The sequence below is a fragment of the Plectropomus leopardus genome, chromosome 6, assembly GCF_008729295.1.
Source record: "Plectropomus leopardus isolate mb chromosome 6, YSFRI_Pleo_2.0, whole genome shotgun sequence".
NCBI lineage: Eukaryota > Metazoa > Chordata > Actinopteri > Perciformes > Serranidae > Plectropomus > Plectropomus leopardus.
This window is the reverse complement of record NC_056468.1, coordinates 8,554,114-8,576,304: the sequence shown is the minus strand read 5'-3', so window position 1 is coordinate 8,576,304 and position 22,191 is coordinate 8,554,114. Positions and strand designations below refer to the sequence as shown.

The window sequence follows — 22,191 nt, the reverse complement described above, 5'->3', positions numbered from 1 at the left end:
CTCGAGTGAATTCCCCCTCTTTTGAAGCCGCCGACCCGGGTCAACCTGTAATTCTGGCAGCTGGCCAGTTACTCTCCTTCCCCTCATCTCTCTTTCTCTCCCCGTCTCCCCTCACGTTTTCCAAACAGTGCTTCCCCGAGAGCAGGTCGTGTCTTTTGTTACCTTTATGAGGCGTAATTAAATGTGCGCGGCGTGGCACAGTGTTTGAGCAGGAACCCCAGGCGTGCCATTAGCCAGATGTGGCTGCTCAATCCTTAATGATAGAGGAACAGAGGCGGAGGAGACGAGCCCAGGAGTCCTTCATCACGCCATCCCGAGGTGTCGTGTGGGCCTAATTGCCCCATCGTTTTGTGCACCATACGAGCCCCCATGACACCTAGCTTCATGCATTCATTATGTAGTCTCCCAGTGCTACTTCAGGCTGCGGTGTTCATGTATAACCGGAGGTGGGTGGTACACTGCAGCTAGGCTTTTAGCCAGCAAGTATGATTCATGAGGGGAGTTCTTAACACCTTTGTTTTGAACATTGCACGCAAGAAGTGGGGTGATGTACTGTGTAATGCAGTGCATTAAGAGTTTACAGCGTCGGACTGGAGAGGGTTTCACTGTCATGTACTGTCATCATGTGAAACTGTGAGAGAGATAAAAGGCACATTTCTATACGCAGCGGCTGTTAAACATCACCAAAGTTGCACATCATTATTTGGATTCAGTTTTGTTGAGTGTTTTTGGCATTGGGTAGAGGCTTGTTGAGTTCTGTCAGTCTGTGTTCTAATAGCTGAGAATTGATGTGCATGTCCTTGAAGAGGGGCCAACCAGGAGAGTTAAGAAGCCACTTTTCTAGAAAACAACCTGCTTGTCTGTCTCTGCCTGGGGGCTTTGGAAGTGCTCAGGGATCAGACTTGACAAACGCTGACTGATCAGCTCACATTCACACAGCGTTTCCTTCCAGCCTTGCCTGGGATCTTACTATTGAGAGTTCTCATATTTCCTCCTAAGCCCTTTCACTCGCAGTGTATTAAACCCCCACCCCATCCCACTCCACCCCTCTCCCCGTCTTCTAATCCAGCCCGCGTGTTTTTCCCCCTTAGTAAGCAGATTTGAGTCGGGAGCTTTAATTAGATGCGTCTTCTCCAGGATGTGGATGTGTCGGGTGGTCCGTGCACAGCCTGGGGAGCGTTGGGTGGAAATGGGCCTACATGCCAAACATACGGCACCCTCGCTGGAAAGCAGGCCCCTTCGTTAGTGAGGAACTGACGAGCTGCCGCTCACATTTGGGTAATTAACACCGCCACAGATTGTGGAACAGCTGTGCAATTTAGCACTGTGGCAACACCAGCGAGTCAAGAGAGACTCTGCAAACAGAGGACGGCTATGAAGTAGATTCATAGAGCACCTCACTCAGGCCTCATCCAAGCTCTCTCCAGTGGCCAAACATAACGCATATCCTCAGTCACTTGGCAGAGTGGCATGACAAATGATTAAAATCACATTATTTAAGGGAATTTTTAGATGATGAATACTTAAGCAAAACAACAGAAAACTATCATTACAGTTTGGATGCTCACACTGCCATAAAAGACACATTTTTTAAACAGTTTTGACTTTTTTGTAAGATTGCATTCAGTGTATTTCAACACCTCCCTTAAAGTCACGGCCATGCGGAACGACTTAGATCTAGCATCGCTGCGTCTTAAGTTCTGTTTCCATGGACGATTTACAGCGAGGTTTTGGGGCTAGTCATCAGCCTTGTCTGCAGTTGTGGAGAAGAGTTGGGCCGTGTGTAAAAAGCCTCTGCACTTTCTCCCCATGTAATTTAAGTTGCTTTTCATCTTTCTTTTCTTGGCAGTGCCTGGCTTGCCCCCACAAAACCAAATTATATGTGAGAAGTAATTAAAGCATCCTGGTCTCCTTTTTGTTTCTTTTTGATTATAGTTAATGCGTACCATTCCGTCCTCCACTTTTATTCGCCTTGTTTTTTATCCACGCTGATCCGCAACATCTGGTTTTGGGTTTAACCGTCGGGAGTGGTGAGAGTGTGGGGGGGAATGCTGGTACACATGCAGTTTAAGCTTGAGTATTTTTCTGTCGGCTTCTACGTGATTATTACTGAAAAAAAATCACAAATATCCTGGGATATCTGGCTTTGTATCAAGTTGGAAGCATTGTACAGTGACAGCCCCAAAGATAGCCATTTGCAGGGTAATAAAGGCAACTTGACCATGGGTGATTAAGGTGAGTTTGTGTTATATTACATGAAGTCAGATTCTTTAACAGTAGGTTTTTTATAGCTGGAGCAAAGTGGCAATATGGAGCTGTGTAGTTAAGTGTCAGTGTTGTAGGGTTCTCTCTCTCCTCTCCTCTCTCTGGCCTATCAAGTGTCAGTGACAGTGACATGCCCAGGGCTGTCAGCAGGCCATGTCCTGGCTCCGTGCTCCGTCAGAGAGTGAATGGAGAGAGCCCAGGGAACTTGTTAAATTTCTGCTAAGCTAGGCTATGCTGACTTTGACAAGAGACATTTCCTTCCAATCTCCTCAGGTCCTCTGCCGCCATCATCAACCACAACTCAGCGAGTGAACAGGGCAACGGAGACGATGCAACGATAATAATGTGAAAAATGTCTATCTGCAGTAATGCCAGGTGAAGGCAAACGGACAGGCAGGCAGCCAGCCTCTGCAATGTATTCTGGGAGGCTGGGCCAAGCCCCACTGGGGCTGTCATTTATTTATCTATCTGCAGTGTCTTGAGAGGTGAGGAGAGGAGAGATGGCAGAGGCTTCGCTCTACCAGAGGGGGCTGGCCGGCTCTTGAGGGATAGGAAATATAATTGGGCTGCTCTCACTCTTGGCTATGGCACCAATCAGACATTTCTCCCTCCCTCGCTCACCCACCCACATTGCTCGCAGACATAGCTGAGGAGATGAGGCAGTGCTGGCCTTTCAGGCCCTGAGCAGGGACGACCCCAAACAAGACTTGTCACTTGTGCTTACAGTGGCATTTATTTGATCGGAGGAGGTTTTTCTTCCTTCCTCCCCCCCTCAGCTCGTTCCCTTGCATTCTGCCACTGCCTCTCTCTTTGGCCTGAGCTGTAATGCTGGAAACCTGAATGCAGCTTGGCTAGGGCTAACCATGACTACTGCTGTGCAAGGCAAATGACTTTGCTGTGAGGGACAGGCCACCTGTTTGTGACAGGGTGGGGGCTGAGCTGACAGAACAAGTGTGACTGTCACAGAAGCAGGTTGAAGTCTCTTGCAGCAGGAGGGAGAGGGAGACAGGAGAGCTGTTTCCACTGACCCGTCACCACCACATTGGCCCACACATGCCCCCTGCATTCTCCTACCGTGACCCAGGGCTGTGGTAGCACTGCTATGCCAGCAAGAACTACTGTAAGTAGAATTTGTCTGGATAGTCAGTGGGAGAACTGGAAGGTTCCCAGCCTGCCTTTTTTGTATGAGCATGCATGTGTGTTTCTGTGATGGGAAGCAGGGGGTGTCACGGTGGTCGATAGTGTAGGTAGAGCGCTGAAGCCTGTGAGCACATCTGTTTCAGCTTCTATAATTGCGTATGGAGGTATTGATCTGTGGTGGGTGCGAGGGCACTGTACCAGAAATTCTTGCCTCCCCACGCTGGCATCCCGCCAGGGTCCTGTCAATCCTGGATGTGGGTGACGGCCTGGGCACGGATCTGAGTATTTAGAGAGCCCTTACAGGGGTGCAACAAAGCGTACCAGATCTCCAATTACACGTTGGTGGGTGGCATGGGCTGCGATGCTACGCAGGTTCAAAAGGCCAGCTGGGCAGCTCCTGCTGCGATGCACCTGAGCATGTTTAAAAAACATTAACAGCAGAAACAGTAGATAGGGCTGGTAAAATGTGCTACCAAGCAATGGCTGTGGTTCTTTTACTGACTGTGCTCCAACCAATATGTTAAAGAATAACAAGAGGAACATGAATAAGGCATGATTTGAGCTAACACCCCACACCCTTCATGATCCTTTTCTCACAGCTTTTAATACTTGATTAAACCCTCTTCTCTGAGCTAAATCCTTAATTGTACTGACAGAAAAAAAAGTGTAAAGATGCTGTGAGGGTTTCTCGTGGTGGGTCATCTGGGTTCTGCTGGCTATAATGTTCACCTTTTTCATTTGGGACTGTTTACCTTGGCCTCCACTATCCAACCACACACATCTTTGCCACTGACAGACATGAAATGCAAACAGGTTTTTTTCCCTTCTCTGCTGGATGAATAGCATGCAGTATAAAGGCCCTGGAGCCTGGACCAACTAATCCAAGGATTCTCTCAAATGTGAGAAAAGGCTCCTTGAGCACACAAGCTGCTGCCTTGACTTCATCTGTTTGCATATCTCTTATTCAAATACAGACAGGAGCCACCTGAGCCAGGCTGAGTGTTTCTGGATGTGCAGATGTTGAAATGACTTTAAAAGAAAGAGAGGTTGCCATTGAATAACCTTGGGAAAACAAGTACAAGTTTTTAAATGACAGTTAATTAAACCACTCATCAGCACGGCTAAGACAATCAGTGGCTGGAGCAGGAGTCCTTTTGCAGACTACTCAACATTTGAGAGGTCGTTTAAGAGTGTAATTGTCAGGTTTATTTTACTGACAGGAAACTGGTTTGTTGAGGCGATCCGGTGCAGCAGTAATGAGCTGTTTAACCTGCAAAAAAAATCAATCCAGTGCATTATGCACACACTCTCCAATAACGTCACAGGAGCCAACATACTGGAAGTGAAAATGAATGGCCTCTGTATGTGACTTGGCGTCCTTTTTGCTCATTTAGTCTGCTCATACTCGCAGACTCCCAAAGAAAACAAAGCTTTTAACAAGCGCTAAGATATTCATTGTTGCCATCGTGAACAAGCCCAGAAAAGGGTATTAGTGCTCCGGGGAATATTCTTTGCCTGTTGTTTTTTCTTTCCACTTAAATAATTTAAGGAGTTGCATGTAAGACAAAGTTGCATTCACTCGCTTCATTATATTTTAATCCAGAGCAAATGATGCTCTGCATACACCAAGCAGAGCCAACAACGTTTAGTCGTCCTTTCTGCAGTGATTGCTCATAAATCTGCTCCGGCAAACACATCCTCCTCACCTTGCCCTTCTCTTCTGTCCAGGGATTTGTGTTCAGATGGCTACCAGATCAAATTCCTCCACAGGTGTTAACGTTATTATCAGAGATAACAGCCGGTGGGTTGACGCAGAGTTCACCAGGGCCCATAAAGAAGCAAAGCTAACCGAACAGACAATTATGATGTTATTATTGTGCAATTACTGGAAATGCAGTTTGCTGTGAGTGCTCAATAATGAGCTGAACTCAACTTTAGGTTAATAAAACTGACCTCCATTTAGGTATTTACAAGCTGTCATCACTTACATGACACTGCAAGCCACAGTTATAAGTGTGTGCAATTTCTAACTATTTCCCGTGCAGTAGTGACTGATCATTGCAATCGAAAACTACCAGTAACATGGCCGCTGTCAAGGTCAGGTCACAGTGTGTTGTGCTAGAATGGTGTTACCCAGTAAGTGTGAAGTCTAAAGCCATAAGCTCTCTCACAAGGTCCCCGCAGTTGTCGCATTGGCGTTAAACTAGCTTGTGCTAGACTCCCTCGAGGTACGCGGTTAGCTCAGCAACCGCTCTATCACCTCTTCCCTTACTGAGCAAAGCTCCTGGCATGTCCCACTGATATGTCATCATGGTTATTTATACACTCCCACCCACACCACATTAAGTCACACATCTGGACTGTCGGTGACAGATGACAGAGGAGCTCAAGCGCTATGCTATGTCACGTAAGAAATGTGTTTGTGTATGAGAGGGTCATAGCTCAGTTTAGAACAAAGTTTCCCAACTGGTGAGTTGCGGTCCAAAAGTGGGTCGCGGTGGTTTGTTTGTTTGGTTTTTTTTAAACCTCCCCATACCTCCAAATGTGATGCTTTAAGGGACTGTGGAAAATCTGAAAATCCAACGATAATTTCTGTCTTTAAGTTTCTGGCTATTATAAATGGTGTCATTTTGGCAATTTTTGTTTTGGCGGGCCTGTGGTTTGAAAGGCATGTTCTCTTTAAAAATTGTCAAAAATGTTTAGAGAAAGAAAATTGCCAGGAAATTTTTAGAGATTACCAAAAACATTTTTAAAGAAAAAAAAATCATTCCATTTTATTAAAGCAAGAAATTAGCCAAAAGTTGTTGAAAGAAAAAACAAATGGCAAAAAAAAATTAAAGAAAATAATTTGCCAAATGTTTTTAAAAATTACCCAAAATTTTAAGGGAAAAAATAAATAAAAAATTATATAAATAGATAAAACCGCAAAGATTTCCTATTGAAAACATGCATTTTGTGAATGAATCCCTACAAATGTCTGAGTGAAGACCCCAATGTATTCAAATCTTAGAATCGCTGTAGTTTTGCTAATTGCACTTTATTCTTGCAATATGTTTTATTTAATTGCGTTTTAAGCCCAGGTATTATTTTATTAAATAAAATTGAATATGTGGTAATTTCTCTTAGATGCCGACCTTGAACTATTGACCAAGGAGAAATCTGGACTCTGGTTAAGAGACAAAACCTGGTTGCATATTCATGTATAGAAATAAAGATATCAATGAAAAGACACGAGAGTCTAAAGGATGCATTGCTGTGACGAAGAAGTGGGCGTAGTGTGGGCTGCTGGGGTTCTATATTAAATTCCTGCTGTAACCTAACAACACAACACCAGCAGCTTATATACAGCAAGTAGCAAATACAAGAAAAAACATGTCCTCTTTCTTCCAGTAGCAATCTCACCTCTCAGTGTTTGGTGATGAAATGAAAGTCTGTCCATTGTAAACAGCACCTTACACTAGAAACAGCAACCCCCCCCAACAGCCATCTTCTTTTTATAAGGGCAACTGAGGGTATTTCTAAAGGTGACTGCCCAGGCGTTGGGTGTCCTGTCCGACCCTGCAGGGAGGCCTCAGGGAGAAGCTTGGGTTACAGCTGTCAGAAACCCGAGGCCTGATGTCTGCATCAAAAGTAAATTCCACTTAACGTGCCACATCCCTTTCTAACATGACCTGGGGGCTTTGGAGGTCTGAGACTCCTTTATATAGTGCATACCATGTTTGTTTGTGCTAGCAGGGGTGGATGGTGTGCCTTAAAGTGGCAAGAGGTTGGTGGTGTGAGACCGATGGGGACATTTGGCAGCGCGTGCCAGTCTTTCCAGTTTTCCACTCTCCCTACTTACCACCTCCTGTCCTCCCCGACTTCATTCCTCTGCAGGACAAGTGGCTGTATTGATCCTGAGAGCCTGGCCGACTTTCACGGTTGCATCAGACATATGTGTGAGATAAATTCCTAAATTCCCTGTGCCTCATTTCAGCTGCTGTTGTAGTTAAGGAGAGATACTGTTACTAAATCAGCATCAACAACTTCACACCCCCCCTTTCGCGGTGATAAACTGAGCTCGGCTGAAAGTTCAGGGGTCACGGGCATCAACTGTGTGCATGGTGTAGGGTTCAGGAGACTGTGGGCTGCAGAACGACTGGTGTGGAGGCTGGTGCGTGGAACCTGGATCCCCCATAGCTTTCTCAGCCCAGCCTTTAAACTCCCACTGGTATTAGAACAATATTTATTTGTGTTAGAGGGGAGGTGATTCATATAACTCGAAATCACTGGCATAGTACAGTTGAGATCTGCCTCTTGCTGCGCATTTTTTCCTCTCATTAAAGGTGTCCGTGCCCAGAGGAGCGAACCAGTGCCTACCACACATTTCCATGTAGTGCCAGCTCTGCCTTTTCTTCTCTTTGTGCGCTGTCTCTCACTGCAGAAGAAATTCGCTGTGTGTGGGTTGAGGCAAGGGAAAGGGTCACAGCTTTTTTATCGCTGCATTATTTAAGATCCTGCCGAGTTTTTTTTTTTTTTTTTCCCCCTCTTAGCGAATTCATCCAAGTCAAAAGCGCAGTACAATCTTAAGAGAGAAGAAGAAAGGAAGAATGTAACTTGTGTAGCCCGAGGTGGGCTATGACTCACCTAGACATTGTTCAGATGGAGTGAAAAAAAAAACAACAAGTTCAATAGGAGTTTCTATTGAGCTGCGCTTAAAGCCACCTTTCTCTTAACAAGCTGCAGTGAGAGGTGGTTTGCCTACCAAGCTTGCCTGCAGCTCTCCGCAGGGCGATTATGTCACGGCGGGCCAGTCAGAATGATGTGTATCTCTCTGTTAGAAGGCAGCTCTACTGCAGCAAAGGCTCTGACTAGGAATATTATTATTATCTCCAGGATCCTCTCCACAGCAACAACAGTGCCGCATTGTGAGAGCTCTGGAGAAAGCTGTTTTTGAAATAATCCGCCTGTCTGTTATCCTGCCTCTCAGACAATAACATCCAGAAAGGCTTTTTTACTTTCCACCACCCACACTGACAATGGGGTAAAGGCTTTACAACAAAAGGATGATGTGGATATGGGGGACAGTGAGTTTCCGTGACCCGTCCTATCATACCTCCTCGCAGCCGCCCCGAGGGAGCTGGGATTTGGTTGTGGCTGTTGACCAGCCAATCAGGGAGCAGTGAGCCGTGTCTTAAAGGGCTATCTGCCATCTCGGCTGCCGAGAAGCCTGGAGAGCCAGGGAGAAGCCACCGGTGCTCTGATCTATATCAGGGCCAGAGAGTAATGACAAACAGGCCCCTGATTCCACGGGGAGATTACCTGCGGTTCTTATCGCTGCTGGCACACATTTTGACATTAAAAAGGAAAGGAGGCCACGCCCTTTTCATAGTCAGCTGTGCTGTGCCGAACAGAGCTGCTGCTATCTCCTGCTTTTGTTTTCCGTCTCACGTCTCTTTTATCTCTCCGTCTTCCTCTGTCTTTGCCCATTTCCATGATCTCAAGCAGGACTTAATCATAGCACATTGGCTGTGCCACACTGACCCTTATCTCACCCTAAAAGGGATACTGCTAACTCTCTCTCCTGCCCCCACCCCCCCCCCCCCCCCCCCCCCCCCCCCCCCCCCCTCAATCCCTAAGCATGACAAGGGTGGAGAGCCTCGCATGCTTTTAAACCACAGAGCTCGGATCTGGTGTTGCATTAATTGAGTTAAATGGATTGCGATGGTTGAGATGATTTGTCTGTCGGCTTTTATTGCCGCAATTTAGACTGTGCCTCATTGCATTATGCCACTTAATGAGAGCCCTTCGCAGGCGTTTTGTCTCTGCTGGTATTAACATGCACAGGTTCACTTCACAAGAGAAAGTGGGAATGAGCTCGCTCTGATTTCCTGCAAATTTTGGTCGATAATCAACTGAAAGCACTTCCTCTGACTCTGTCACTGACATTTTTAAAAATGGGACTCTACATTTTTCTCAAAATCTGTACCTGTTTTTCATGTCCCTTTTTGTTACTCTGTGTTTTATAGGGTTAAAATTGTGATTTGTGACCTTCTCCAACCTTAACCCCCCCCCCCCAACAGCCCGACTCCATCCTTCATCTTGGGCCTTTGCAGGGAGTTTGAGCAGGTCTGGATTCTCTCCGGTGAAATATGCCTTGTCCTTTTTCCTTCATTTCTCCTTATCTGGTTAGTGCTGGCTGTGGGCCTGCTGAGGCGTTGATTTGTGACCCTCTCTGTCTGCGCAGCGGCAAGAGGCTTTAATGCAATGCGTGCCTCTGCCCTTCTCCCTACTGATGAAACAGGCCCCTGCATTCCCCTGATAGACTGCTAATTTGTATACTAAACTGACAGGCAGCCGTGATAAGGGCTAGCAACTGCTGCACAGCCAGGGGAGGGGAGGGGAGGAGTGACGGTGTGGGGTGCGGTAAGCGAGACGAAGGGTAATATTTTACACAAAGCTCGAGCCCCCCTGCTCCTTTCTCGGCATTCATTTCCCTGCGTCTGTTGCTAGGGGGAGAGGGAGCAGGAGTTGTCAGCCCTGGCCCTCTGTCACACACACACATGCGTTATACTATGAAAATGGCACTCGGGGCTAAGTATAAAGAGGTTTGTGTGTGTTTTGTGTGTGTGTGCACGGGGAGACCACTCCATTCTACACGGTCACTATGGAATTCATTATCATCTTAATGATGCTCCAGTTGAGGCGAGTATCTGTTGGTTGACAGTTGCGTGGGAGGTTTCCTTCTCTCTTTTCCGTTCATGCTGTATATCCCATCATGCTCGCTGGGGGTTTGCAGTCTTGCTGGCCCACACCTGTTCTGACAAGCAGGCGGCGGTGGTGGCGGCGGTGGTGGTAGCAGTGGGTGGGAATTGGAGGTAAGGTAGATGGTGCCTGTTCCCTGCCCTGGGAATGCATAGCACTGCTGCGGCTTATAATAAACGACCGCTCGGGAGGTCATTAAGTTTCTGGAACGGCGCGAGGACAAATGCAGGGGAGATAATTAATTTGGTGTCTCCCGTTGCAGCCTGGGAGCTGTAGGCCCACTGTGCAACATCTAATACTACGTCTAGTGTTAAAGTAGCATTAGCGGACGTCTGGGGTGGAAGGGCGACAGTAGTTGAGGGGCCTGAGTGGGTGCTGATGGAAGTGTTTATCAAAGCACCGAGATACTCCCACATGAGCAGAGGGAAATCAGGTCGCTGCTAGGGTTTGACTGATAGGTGTTTTTCCCATATCAGCACTGATAAGCTTCTTTATGTCACTGCTCAAGATCATTGTGTGACCCTTTTATACGCGGAAAACAAACATACTCAATCACTTCAAATCAGCTGCAATCATTCAAGTGTTTCCTTAAGACAACCATCAGTCAATCTTGCTTTAAAGAAAAAAATATGCCAGTACAACCCTGAAAAGAAAGGGAAGTAAGAACTTGAGGTGACAGTGAATGGAAAATTGGAAGAGAGGGCAGTGAAGGAGGAAGCTGACAGTGATGAAACACCAAGCAGGGAAGCAAATTAACAGTGTATGTGTGTGTGTGTGTGTGTGTGTGTGTGTGTGTGTAGGTGGGAGGTGTGGTGTGTGTGTGTGTGTGTGTGTGTGTGTGGATCCATGGACAGACAGGTTCGGCCAGGGTAATTGAGAGCCTGATCGTCCATGCCAGGATGTGTGCCCTCTTGCCCGCTTCGTGTCTTCTCTGTCTCACTCTCTTAGGTTTTTTTTCTTGTCTCTTTCATGCTACCTGATAAGTTTTTCAGTGCCATGTCGTGTCAGTCAATACAGCACCGATTTGCCGTGCACTCTTGTACAGAACCATCAAGTGTCTTTGCCTACGCCGGGGCATTTGACCCACTTATTTAGCATGCACAACAATGTCTGTTTCTATGCTCTATTACCCATGATTACACAGTTGAACAACATGCTTCTAGCTATAGCTGCACTGATGGGTGTTAAGATGATTTTTGTATCATTTTCTACCATTGACCATCTTTTGTACTGCCTGTCGAATTGGTTTAGATATTGAGCTATAATTCTTTTTTACAAGTTTTCTTTTCCAGTGAGGGAAATGTAATTTTGACTCGTTGGCTCGTATTTGGTTTTTGCAGTATAAAAGTGTTAAGATTAGCCGCCTTACCACTTGTCCTCCAACAGTCTGTCAAGAACATAGCATGTGCCAAATGACTCAGAACTAAATTGTAATTATAGTCTTTGCAGGCATGAGCCCACAACAAAGCCTACTAACAGGTTTCTTTGTTTTCACGCTACAGCTGTTGTGATAGCACTGCCAGCCTGTGTAAAAATTCTATCTCTACCAGGGAGGGGAAAGGCTATACCTGTTTTGCTGGAATTTGGTTATGTTTTATCTGGGTTTAACCGAAACCTCTGGCTGCTGGCTTTCTTCCTGTTTGGAGGTAATTTTCCCAGCTCCGAGGAATGCAGGGCGTGCAATAGGAGCGCTCAGATCAAAGGTAGATGGACGGCCTGGGGATCGTTTGATATAAAGCAGGGGGTTCGGTGCGTGGGGGGTTGCAGGGAGAGAAATTGGTCTCTCAGCAGTCTTTACTAAATGAGGTTAATTGAATCTGGGTAATTGCTGACCTTCCTGTCTTGGTGAAATCACAGCCTTAACTGATCAATGCCTTTCATAAATTTATGCCTGAAGGTCATTCAGTTGATTATGCCGCCCTCCCTTGCTGCCTGCATCGCCTCTCTCAGTCAGCCCATTGTGCTTAAAAGCGTTTTAACACACACACACAAAAAGTGCAATTACGCTTGTCTCAGATTTTCTAAATTAATTAGCTTGCTGTGTTGTTAAGTAAAAGCGATGTGGACGTGGAAAATTTGCTCCCCCCCTTGCTTCTTTGCTGTGACAGCAAATACATTTTGCCTTGCTGTAAATGTCTCACTTATTGCTAGCGAGGGTTTCTGCCTCCCTGCTCTCCCTCTGCGGCTCTGCTATTATCTGGAGATTTATGCAGCCAATAAGTCACTGGTGTTCAGGGAAGTTGGGGACTTTTTAAAACAAACAGCAGTGTAATTTGTAATTTGGCATTCCCTAAATCTGGGAATTATGGTTCTGCATGTGGCTCTTTTGGGAGTTAGCACTCTGATGGTGGGTTTACTGGCCCTGCTCCCTCCCTGGCCTCCTCCTTTTTCTTTCTCCCCCTCATTCCTTTTACGCCTGCCGAGGAAACGGAAGGATTTCACAGCTGCTGAGAGCTGGGCCCCGGCTGGGCCCTATGACCTCCTTCTTGCTTTTTTCCCCCTCCCTCAGTCTCACTCCCTTTTTTCTCCCTCTCTCCAGCAGTCTCTTTCCTCAGGGAGCTCTTGTGTGGCTCAGAGGAAGCTGAATCATAAAGCATGGCTAATGAATAGAATAGGGAAGGAAAGCTGAGGCCTGCTGACGGCCCTCCAGAGAGGAGGCCAGGCCCCTGAAGCCCCAGGCTCAGATAGCAGACGGCCCCCTCAAAGGTCAGGCTTCCTGCGGCCCGCTCCAAGGGCTTTTGGCTCCCAGGCAATGTGGCTTGAATTTCCCCCATTATTTTTTTTAAATGGTTAAATTTCCCTGTTTCCTTTGGAAAACCTGGCCTTTGCTCCTCTTTTTTTTTCTTTGTCTGTCTCTTTCTCTCGATATATATTTTCCCTCTGTCTCGTCTTTCCCTGCCTGTTTGTAATGGCAGCCAGGGTTGCCTCAACAAAGAGAGTGTGAAGAATTTGTTATACATGACCTCTGCACACCACAACCGCAGGCAGCTCAGACTGCCAGCAGCACAGCCCAGTGAAAAAATGTCAACTTGACCAGCAAAACCCAGAAAGTTCTACAAAAACAACAGCTAGCCAAATCAGGGCTCTGCTTTGACATGCCTTTTTAAGAAGTGCTTTTGTAAGCCGGCCTTGTAATTGTGGATTATAAGACTGACTCATGCAGACTTGGCAGGTGCAAAACACAGCATTAAAACCTAAATATTGGTTGTTGATGTTACTTGGAATATGTTTGGAATATAAAACAGCTCACTGCACACTCAAAATAGCCAGAATAGGAATAAGGAGAACTAGGTCGTCTTGGCACATGGTAAACAGCATTTTCTGTTCTGCTTCTCAGGAACATTATGTCTGCCTTGCTCTCTGGATAACCACTCTGGTCATAACAATTGTTTTAACTGTTGGAGTGAGTTATGGCATGACCTACCCTGTCTTTTTTTTTTTTTTTTTTTTTTGCTTTTGTGACCCCGTGCCACACTAAGCAAGTCCCTGAGCCAGCTCCCGTGTCCATTTGACAAGCTTCATTTCACTCTGAGCCCATATTTTTCTTCTAGGGCCTCTGGGGCCATGATTCAAGGCTGAGGTTGTGCTGCTGCAGTGCTGAGGCTTGGTACTGGAGCGTTTAATGTCGTCCAAAGCTAACAAAGAGCCTGTGTTGTAGCCTGGCGCCCCGGTTCTGGGAGACTGAAAGAGGGCAATGCACAACACTCTGTCTTTCCTCTATAGTCTTTTGCCTCGTCTACTGTAAGAGGAAACAGGAAAACATCTCTGTTCAGCTGAGTGTTCGCCCTCCCTTAAATGTTTTGCTTATCAAGATAAAAATAAAGAGGTGTTATTGACTTCCTCTGACGTTTGCATCAGGCTATTGAACTACTGTCATAACTAACACTGTTGCAGCTGTTCTTGGACATTACACTACTATCTAATGATATCAAGCGTAATGTTTGCATGATTCTATTTTCTTATCTCAAAGTCTGTTAATGCTGACTCTTAGAACAATTGTATAATCCAAAGCTTTTAAAGAAACAGTTCACCACAAAATCAAAACTACATATTTTACCACTTACCAGTTCTGTTTGTCCATAGAGGTTTTGATGTGAGTTGCACAGCGTTGGAGCTATTGGCTGTAGAGATGACTGTCTTCTTTCCAATATAATGGAACTAGATGACACTTGGCTTTTGATGCCAAAAAAGTGCCAAAATACATTGCAAATACAAAATCTCAACAGCTATGTCTGTTTACAGAAATCTTTACCCAGTTACCCAAGATAATCCATAGAGCTATTGAGCAGTTTCCAGTAGAAACTATAATCTTTCAACTGAACTACACCTGCAATTGTATCACTGCGCAGAAGAAAGCGTGCATCTACTCATGGACAAGAGGCCCGTGCTTGTGGCAGTGTGAGATGTAAACATTAATGGCTTCTTTCTCAGCTGAGCTGTAACGTTAGCTAGCTAGGTGGTGATAGGTGACCTAGCAAGAGATGCTCGCTTTATTCTGCACATTGACACAATTAGCGGGTGTAGTTCTTTAGAAAGAAAATAGTTCCTACATGAAACTACTGACAACAAGGTCAGTGGATTATCCTGAGTAACCAGGCCATGCTATCTGGAAAGAGAGAGGGAGCTGTTAAATTTCCTAAATGTATTTTTTGGCACTTTGAGCGCCACAAGCCGAGTTCCATCTAGTTCCATTATGTTGGAGAGATAGCATTTCTTCGGCTGATATCTGCAGCTCAGACCAAAACAGTCTAAAGTGATAAAAAGCACCGCAGATAAGAGGAAAAATATGTTTGTTTTTTTATTTTGGGTTAAACAGTTCCTTAAGCAACTGACTTGCTAATGTTGTGCATCACTGTTATTTGTTTACCTCACAGTGTAGTTGCTGGCAAATATTTTTCCTTAATTATCCACAGATTATGGGTTTTTTTCTATATTTCTATTCTATATATTCCTTACGGCTTCGACTTGGATTTTATATGGCTGCCGTGTGAATAAAGCAAATTGTTGAGAGAATCAGTGCATTCCCTTGGCACTGTTGTGGTTAGTGCTGAGATGAGACATCAAGCACAGACAGACAAACACTGTGGAGAACGGTAACACAGTGGCAGCAAAGGAGAAATTGGGAGGTCTTGGAAAGAAGAGGACGTCCTCAAAACACTTGTGAAGAACTAACACGGATGCCAAGGACAGCCATCTGTGTTTACAAAATGATTTGCTTTCTCTTTTTGTCTCTGTCGCTCTTGCACTCACTCTGATTCACTGTTCATTCTTTACATATGCTCCCTTTGTGCCGCATAAAATACAAGCATGGCAGTTAAGGACACTCGGGCCCTTTGGTTGGAACATATGTTCAGCTCTTGCAGCTTTTACAAGTGTGCAGAACCCAGATGAGAGGATCTGAAGCAAAGGGAAATCTTGGCTTTAAACAAAACCCCTATATGGGCTGATATTACAGGCTGAGGAGGATTTTCATTGTTAATATTATCTTCCAAGCACACAGATTTTTCCGCTTTCGGTATTTTGCACAATACCAGGTTTTGTGTGGATTTACAGTTTTTTCGGTCAAAGTGTTTAAACATTTCCCGTCTGGCCAGTGAACATGTGTAAATGTGTATGGTGTGTTTTGATTTAGGTGATGCTTGCCAGAATCTACATATCCATCTAAAGCAGAGAGAGGAAAATACCTCGCCGTGTTTAGTCTAGAAGTCTCCACTATCACTTCATAGTAAGATGCCTTTCACCCTCAAGTCCACCAGGTGTCCACTGCTCACTGTCAGTCACATCTGCCAAATCAGTAACAACTGTTTTTGACAAAATAAATGCTCATGTTGTTGACAGATCATCTGTTTACTTCCAATATCACCTGATATTGTCTTTGATATTGAAATGGTGAAATAAGGATATTGCTTTTAGAGTAGAACCACATTCTATTCATGAGATATCTTATTCCATTCAAAGATATTGCAGAACAAAATGTGATTTCGGAGCAGCAGCGTGTGTGCAGAAGCCTTTGTGCTCTAATGCTGCATAGCCATCGTACTGACTTCCTCCATCTTTGACAGTGTTTCTTTTGAAGGGTTTTCAGGTGGCACAACAGTGCCACCTAATGTTACCTCAACAGGAAAAAAGCCAGACATGGACCTGCGTGTACACAGGAAGCTCCTCTCTTTGGCTGATTGGAGTATTTTGATTGACTGTTTAATGCTTTATATGGCAGCTGGACTTTTTCCTCCAGGCACTTGTGGCCACATTTATGGCTGAATAAGCCTTTTACCAGGCAGACATAAAATTTGTCAGTGCTTGCATTAGTTTTTATGAATAATATGAATCCTTTTTTATATATATCAGATTGACCGAACTTTGCTGTTGATTCAGATCAGCTGACAACCCACTAAAGATCTGCCTTTTTGTTTTTTCAGGTGTCTGATGTAGGATCGGAGAAGCTCTTTTCCCCCACCACACCCAAAGGTAAGAACTCACTGTTTTCTCCATCCCCAGTTCAGTATTTCCTCTTCGGCCTCATTCACACTCATAACAACAACTGGGTTTACAAACGAGTCCAAATCTCCTCTGCTCTAATCCTGCAGCGCCCATTCAGATTTAAATGTCAGCAGACATAAACAAGGTCTGGTGACTACATATGCATACATTTTTGCCTGAGTGCAGAGTGGCGTTTCTTGGACGACCCCGCCAAAGGCTTAGCCCTCCTACATATTGGTTCATTAGAGGGGATTTAGAGCCTCCCTGCCACATGCTCCCACAAATGGGAACTTCCCTCAGGCAATACAAGCTCTCTGACAGCAGGCCTGGGCCATAATGGATGCCAAAGGAAAGAGAGAGAAAGAGCTTTGTCAGCCCCCCAGACAACACAAACTGTGTGTGTGTGTGTGTGTGTGTGTGTGTGTGTGTGTGTGTGTGTGTGCATTAACATATGGACATATGTGGATTATAAAGCCTTTGCTTTTGCATGTTCATGCATGATCTCATGTGGTTGTGCGTGCGACCACATACATGTGATGGTGTATACCATGTGGGCACAGAATGGCGGCTGCACCTGTTCTGCATATTCACTAAATGCACTGATGCTTGCTAGGTCAGAGCAGGGAGAAAGGTGTCAAGTTGTGGATGTGGGGGGGGGGGGCTACCAGGGACAGATAGCAGCATGCAGACCACGTTCCCCCAGGGCAGGAACCAGGAAGCAGGGCCATTAACACAAGCAGAGGGTGAAGGAGGTGGAAGTGCAGAACAGTGTAAACTATGGCCATATGAGGAAGGTTTAGGAGGGGGTGATGTCTGCGGGACAGACTGGACAAACAGATCAGCCTTTCCTCAACTGGACTGGTAAAAATTTCAACTGGGATGTCACATTGATATATTTGAATCATGTCTATCTTTTTACTGTAGCACTCATGTTAAAATTAACTGTACATAAATAATATATTAGTGTGATAGGGATAAATATCATTATCTTTTACTTGTAAAAAGGCTGTCAACCAGTTTGTTTACAGTATTGGTCTTAATGTTGATCTACGCACTTCTGAACAGAGAGAGAGAGGATAGAGTTTGTCCTTATCTTTGTCTTTGTCTCCTCTGCAATACATTTTGTTGGTTAGGCTGCCGGTGACACCAGAATGTAAAATCCCACCATTGCTTTGGCACGTCATTATAACTGCAGGGTTGTTACAGTAAACAAATATAGTCCTTACCCTCACCAAATTATGTTGATTCCAGATTTTTTTCCTGTAATTTTGGTAATGGTAAGATTGGTCCTAAATTTAATTCATGGCATTAAAAAAGTCAGCATTAAAATGTCTTAAATCTAATATGACTTTTGCTGTAAGAACTTTGTGTCCACTGCTTTGTGATGTTTGGGCACTCTTGGATTGTGTACTCACTTGTAATTCTACATCGTGATTGTGGTCATCATTGATTGATGTTTTGGTTTAATCGCTGTTGTATCATGACTTTGTTGGCAAGGTCTGCCTTCCATCTAGCGACCCTCCGAAAATGCATTTTTTTATCATTCTAGTCCTGATTAAAAACAAAAATTCCATCACTGGGACTGTGGGACGCTTTTTGGTTGGAGTCGTCTACAAGACAAAAAGAGAGCAACACTGCCGAATGGGATGCTGCGCAATAATTATTTTATCTCTGATATCTTCTGTCTTCATAATGGTCAGAAGCTAATATCACAATAGAAAATAAAATCCAATTAATTGCCCACCGTTTTATTCACCTCCACATCAGGACACCCGCTGTAAAAGCTAGACTCCCTCTCAACAACCTCTGAAGGTGTTGCTTGGCTGAGCGCAGTAGCTTTGACTGCTAAGTGGAAAAGCACGGCTGACAAGGGGGAGAGAAACCAGGCCTTTCGGCTGTGTGATGTAGATGACCTGTGACCAGCGTCGGCTTCGTGAAACCAGCGTTCACAATGACAATGACTTCCAGACTTGCATGGTTTAGAAAACAACTAGACCGCGTCCAACTCCATCTATTCTCCACCGGGCTGCTGGACTACTGCTGTTGTCAGCTGTCAGGGTGTTGACTTATTTTCCCCGCATGCCCGTACACAACATGGCTGCATATAAACACGCTCTGCTGTGAAGAACAGCTACTCCAGGCACATACGCGGCTGTTGTCTTTTACACACATGCACGCAGTCAAACACTGCGTCCATGTCAGCTGGCGAACAGAGGGCTCTGTGGATCTTGCTAATGTGCGCACAGGGCTGAGGATTAGGACCCTGGAATTACATCCAGACAATCCAATCAGAGCCTCTCTTGATTGTCACACAGATCAAGCAGATCCTGTTTGGGTAATGTGAAAGAAGGGCACCAGATTAGAATTAGGGGTTAGACAGGGTGAGGCAGCAAAGAAATCAGCGGTTTGATGAAGTGATTTGGTGACGATGTTATCACGCTACAATTGCAGAGCTGCCACCAGCCGGCTCTCTTCTCCCATTCCAATGTTGTTGTTTTGAGCTGTAATGGATTCTAGGACAGTGTTTGTTTTTGGCCTAGACTGGTTTTTCTGTGTGTGTGTGTATAATGTGTGTGTGTAATACAAAGCAGCCCACAGGCTGTTTTCCTCTGGTTTAGAATGCGGCGTATGTGTCCCATTACCGGTCTCGCTCACAGTCCTGTGGGACCAATGAAAAGCCTGCTTTCCTCTGATCACCAGGCCTGTCGAGCTGTTGGCTGGGAGACACTCCGACAGATGCACACACACACACACATACACACACAAACATTATGGCACACATAAATATATAATGCCGTGATGATGTTTGGCTTGTACATTTCTCTAGGTAATGAGTGTTGTTTCTTTTAACTCTTCCTTGTCTTTCAACACTGCTCCTTTCCCGAGCTTTATTTTGGTGAGCAGTTACGGGTACAAACAGTTGAGGTTAAGTCCAAATTGCACACAGGCCCGCAGTCTGTCATGTTAATGAAACGGTTCAGGGTTAATAGTGGAGAGGAAAGACCAACATAGTAATCAGCCAAGGCAGAGCGCTGTAATTATGCACACAGAACATGGTTTTGGGCAAAACCCAGACACCCTTGCCTTCTTTCCCTCGTATTTACTTTTGGTCTTCTCTGCATCACTAACAGTACCGATAATAGAAGCTAATAGTAATAACACAGCACACACTGTGCATTTGCCTTTGGATGTTGTTACCCAAGAGCTAGCACAAGTTCTGCTGAATGTCTGTCTGTGTTGGTGTTTTAGAGGTAGGAAGGTACAGCAAAGGCCAAGCATTATCTAACAGTTATTGGTTTTTGTTTATTTCCTGTCCTAAACCTCCTGCAAATTATTGATTTCCTGGAGGATGGCATGTTTAAGTAAAAGCGCTGTGAAGACTTGTGCTCCACTCAGGGATACTCTTATTGAATCGCAGGTCAGAGTTTACCGTTGTCACTTGCTTGAAGGCGAATGGGAAGCTAAATGTAGCAGCTGAGCATGTACAGGGCACCTCCACAGAGCACAGATAAACAGTTCCCTGTTTCTTATAAGATTTCACAATGCTGTGCTTATGGAAGTGGTGGGGAGTTATCACCTAGCTGTCAACTGCTAGAAATATCTTAGAAGAACATTTCGGAATCTGCAGCGACTGTGTTGAATGTTGTGAGTTTTAGAGCCAAGGTATAGACTCTGCAACGTCTTCTCCTGCTTCGTTGTTGTCCTAGCTTGCTGCTACCTGCCACAGTGTGAGGGTAAACCTGAGCAGTGTGCGGTCCACCAGACAAACCTGGGGCATCTTGGGATAGCGGGAGAAAGATTGGTAGAAAACCCATTTCTGAAGTGGATTTGTGCCCTTGTAATCCTGATTAATTTTGACCCGTTGTGCTCATTTTAAACAGAGCATTACAGTAAGCGTGAACACAGCAAGCTCCGGGGCGAAACCAGGAGCTTAGCGGCTTTGGGAGGCTTAGCTGCAGATGGCATTTTAAGCCGGACTTAATAAATTGTTTCCATTAAACTTACCGGCCCACACATACTGGATTAGACCAGTGGAACAAAGGAAGGAGAGAGCGTGCAGACGAAGAAAAAAAGCACACAGACACACACACACACACACACACACAGAACTGCCATCATGCACATCTGACTCTGTTAACATCTCTCTGAGGCCGCGTGGAAGGTGAAGACGGGGTTATTGCGCTGTTCAGGGAGATGGAAGCTTTTGGACACGAATGCAAAATCCAGTCACTTTAGATCTCCTGCTCGTCAGGGATGTTGGACCAATTTGCTTAATTGACAGAAGTAAACAAACAAAAAAAGATGCATAAACCATTTAGCTTGGCAGTGGATTTAGGGCTTATCCTCTAACTGTTTACATATAAACACATTACCAATGCTGTAGCTTAAGGATTTAGGATCTGCCCATACCCTTTGCTTTTTTTTCCTTTAGAGCCCTTTTACTCATATATCAATCTTCTATTGTGGGAAATCAATTCCTTATGGTAGAACCCCGCCTCTCCCCTCTTCCATCCTCAGCCCGCCTCCGCCGTACCGCCTTCCCCCATCGGCTCATGGCTCGCTCCCTAAGCTCTCATTATGTGCTACACAGTCCAGGGTCCCCGTGTCGAATCGCTAATCAACCACCCTGTCTGCAGGACCGCTCTCTCAATAGGTGCTGAGTGGCCTTTGTTCCGCCACTGCTGTTTGCTGCATGTCAATAAAAAAGCTATGCCCCCCCCTCCACCTCCTCCACCTCTTCCTCTGTTACCTGGGCCAACCATAGCTACAAGCCTGCTCCTGCAATGTGAGCTTACAGGAGAGTGAAACACAGTCCCACCTGCTGGATTCTGAATGCGAGAGAACGGAGGACGGATGGTGATTGGAGAGAGAGTGGCAAGGTCAGGGGCAGGGGGGATTGAGGGCATCTCAGGCATAGTGAAGTAGATGAGAAAGCATGTTTGTATTCGGCCGGGCAGCTCTCCTCTCGCCAGGTCGGTGTAATGTATCACTAACCTCGGCAGCCGGCCCGACTGTTTGCAGCCTCTCACCCATTAAATAATGAATGGAGGTTGACCCCCTGACCAACTAATCAGCTTTTCGCCGCCGTTGAATCGGGATTGAGTGGAGGTAGATGGAGAGTGTGGCTGGCTGGCTGGATGACTGGAGGGCAGACATGTTGTTGGAAAAACACACGGGCTGCAGAGGCTTCGCACAGCCAGATTAGCAAACGCTGGAATTGAAAGCGGCCATCACCGCTGTGGAATCTAAGCCTGGTGAAGCTCACCTCCAGTACCTGCTGTGATTTGTTTGACAAAGTCCAGGCAGCTCGCAGGACATGCTTTCTTTATCAAGAGGACCAGTGTTACTGTATTGACATAGCACTTACGGTCTGGTGTTTTGGGGTTTGGGCACTCATATGTGGCAGTCACACTTTGTGCAAAAGAGAGCTTTTGGATGCATAAAAGAAACCATTCCTCTTGCCTCTAACGCCACCTCACTTGCTACTGAGCTTGAACAGCAGCTCATGTGTTCCCCTGATTTAATTTAAATATTAAAAAGGTACAAACTCCTTGCAGAATA

At 45.5% G+C, this 22,191-nt stretch overlaps 1 protein-coding gene across 1 annotated transcript in view; it reads left to right on the top strand.

The window, feature by feature from the left end:
- The window catches only part of fbrsl1 (fibrosin-like 1), a 322,663-nt gene that overhangs the window by 265,010 nt on the left and 35,462 nt on the right, over positions 1-22,191 (top strand). The window contains 1 exon segment of the mRNA XM_042488366.1: positions 16,569-16,617. Coding sequence (XP_042344300.1) covers positions 16,569-16,617 — 49 coding nt within the window.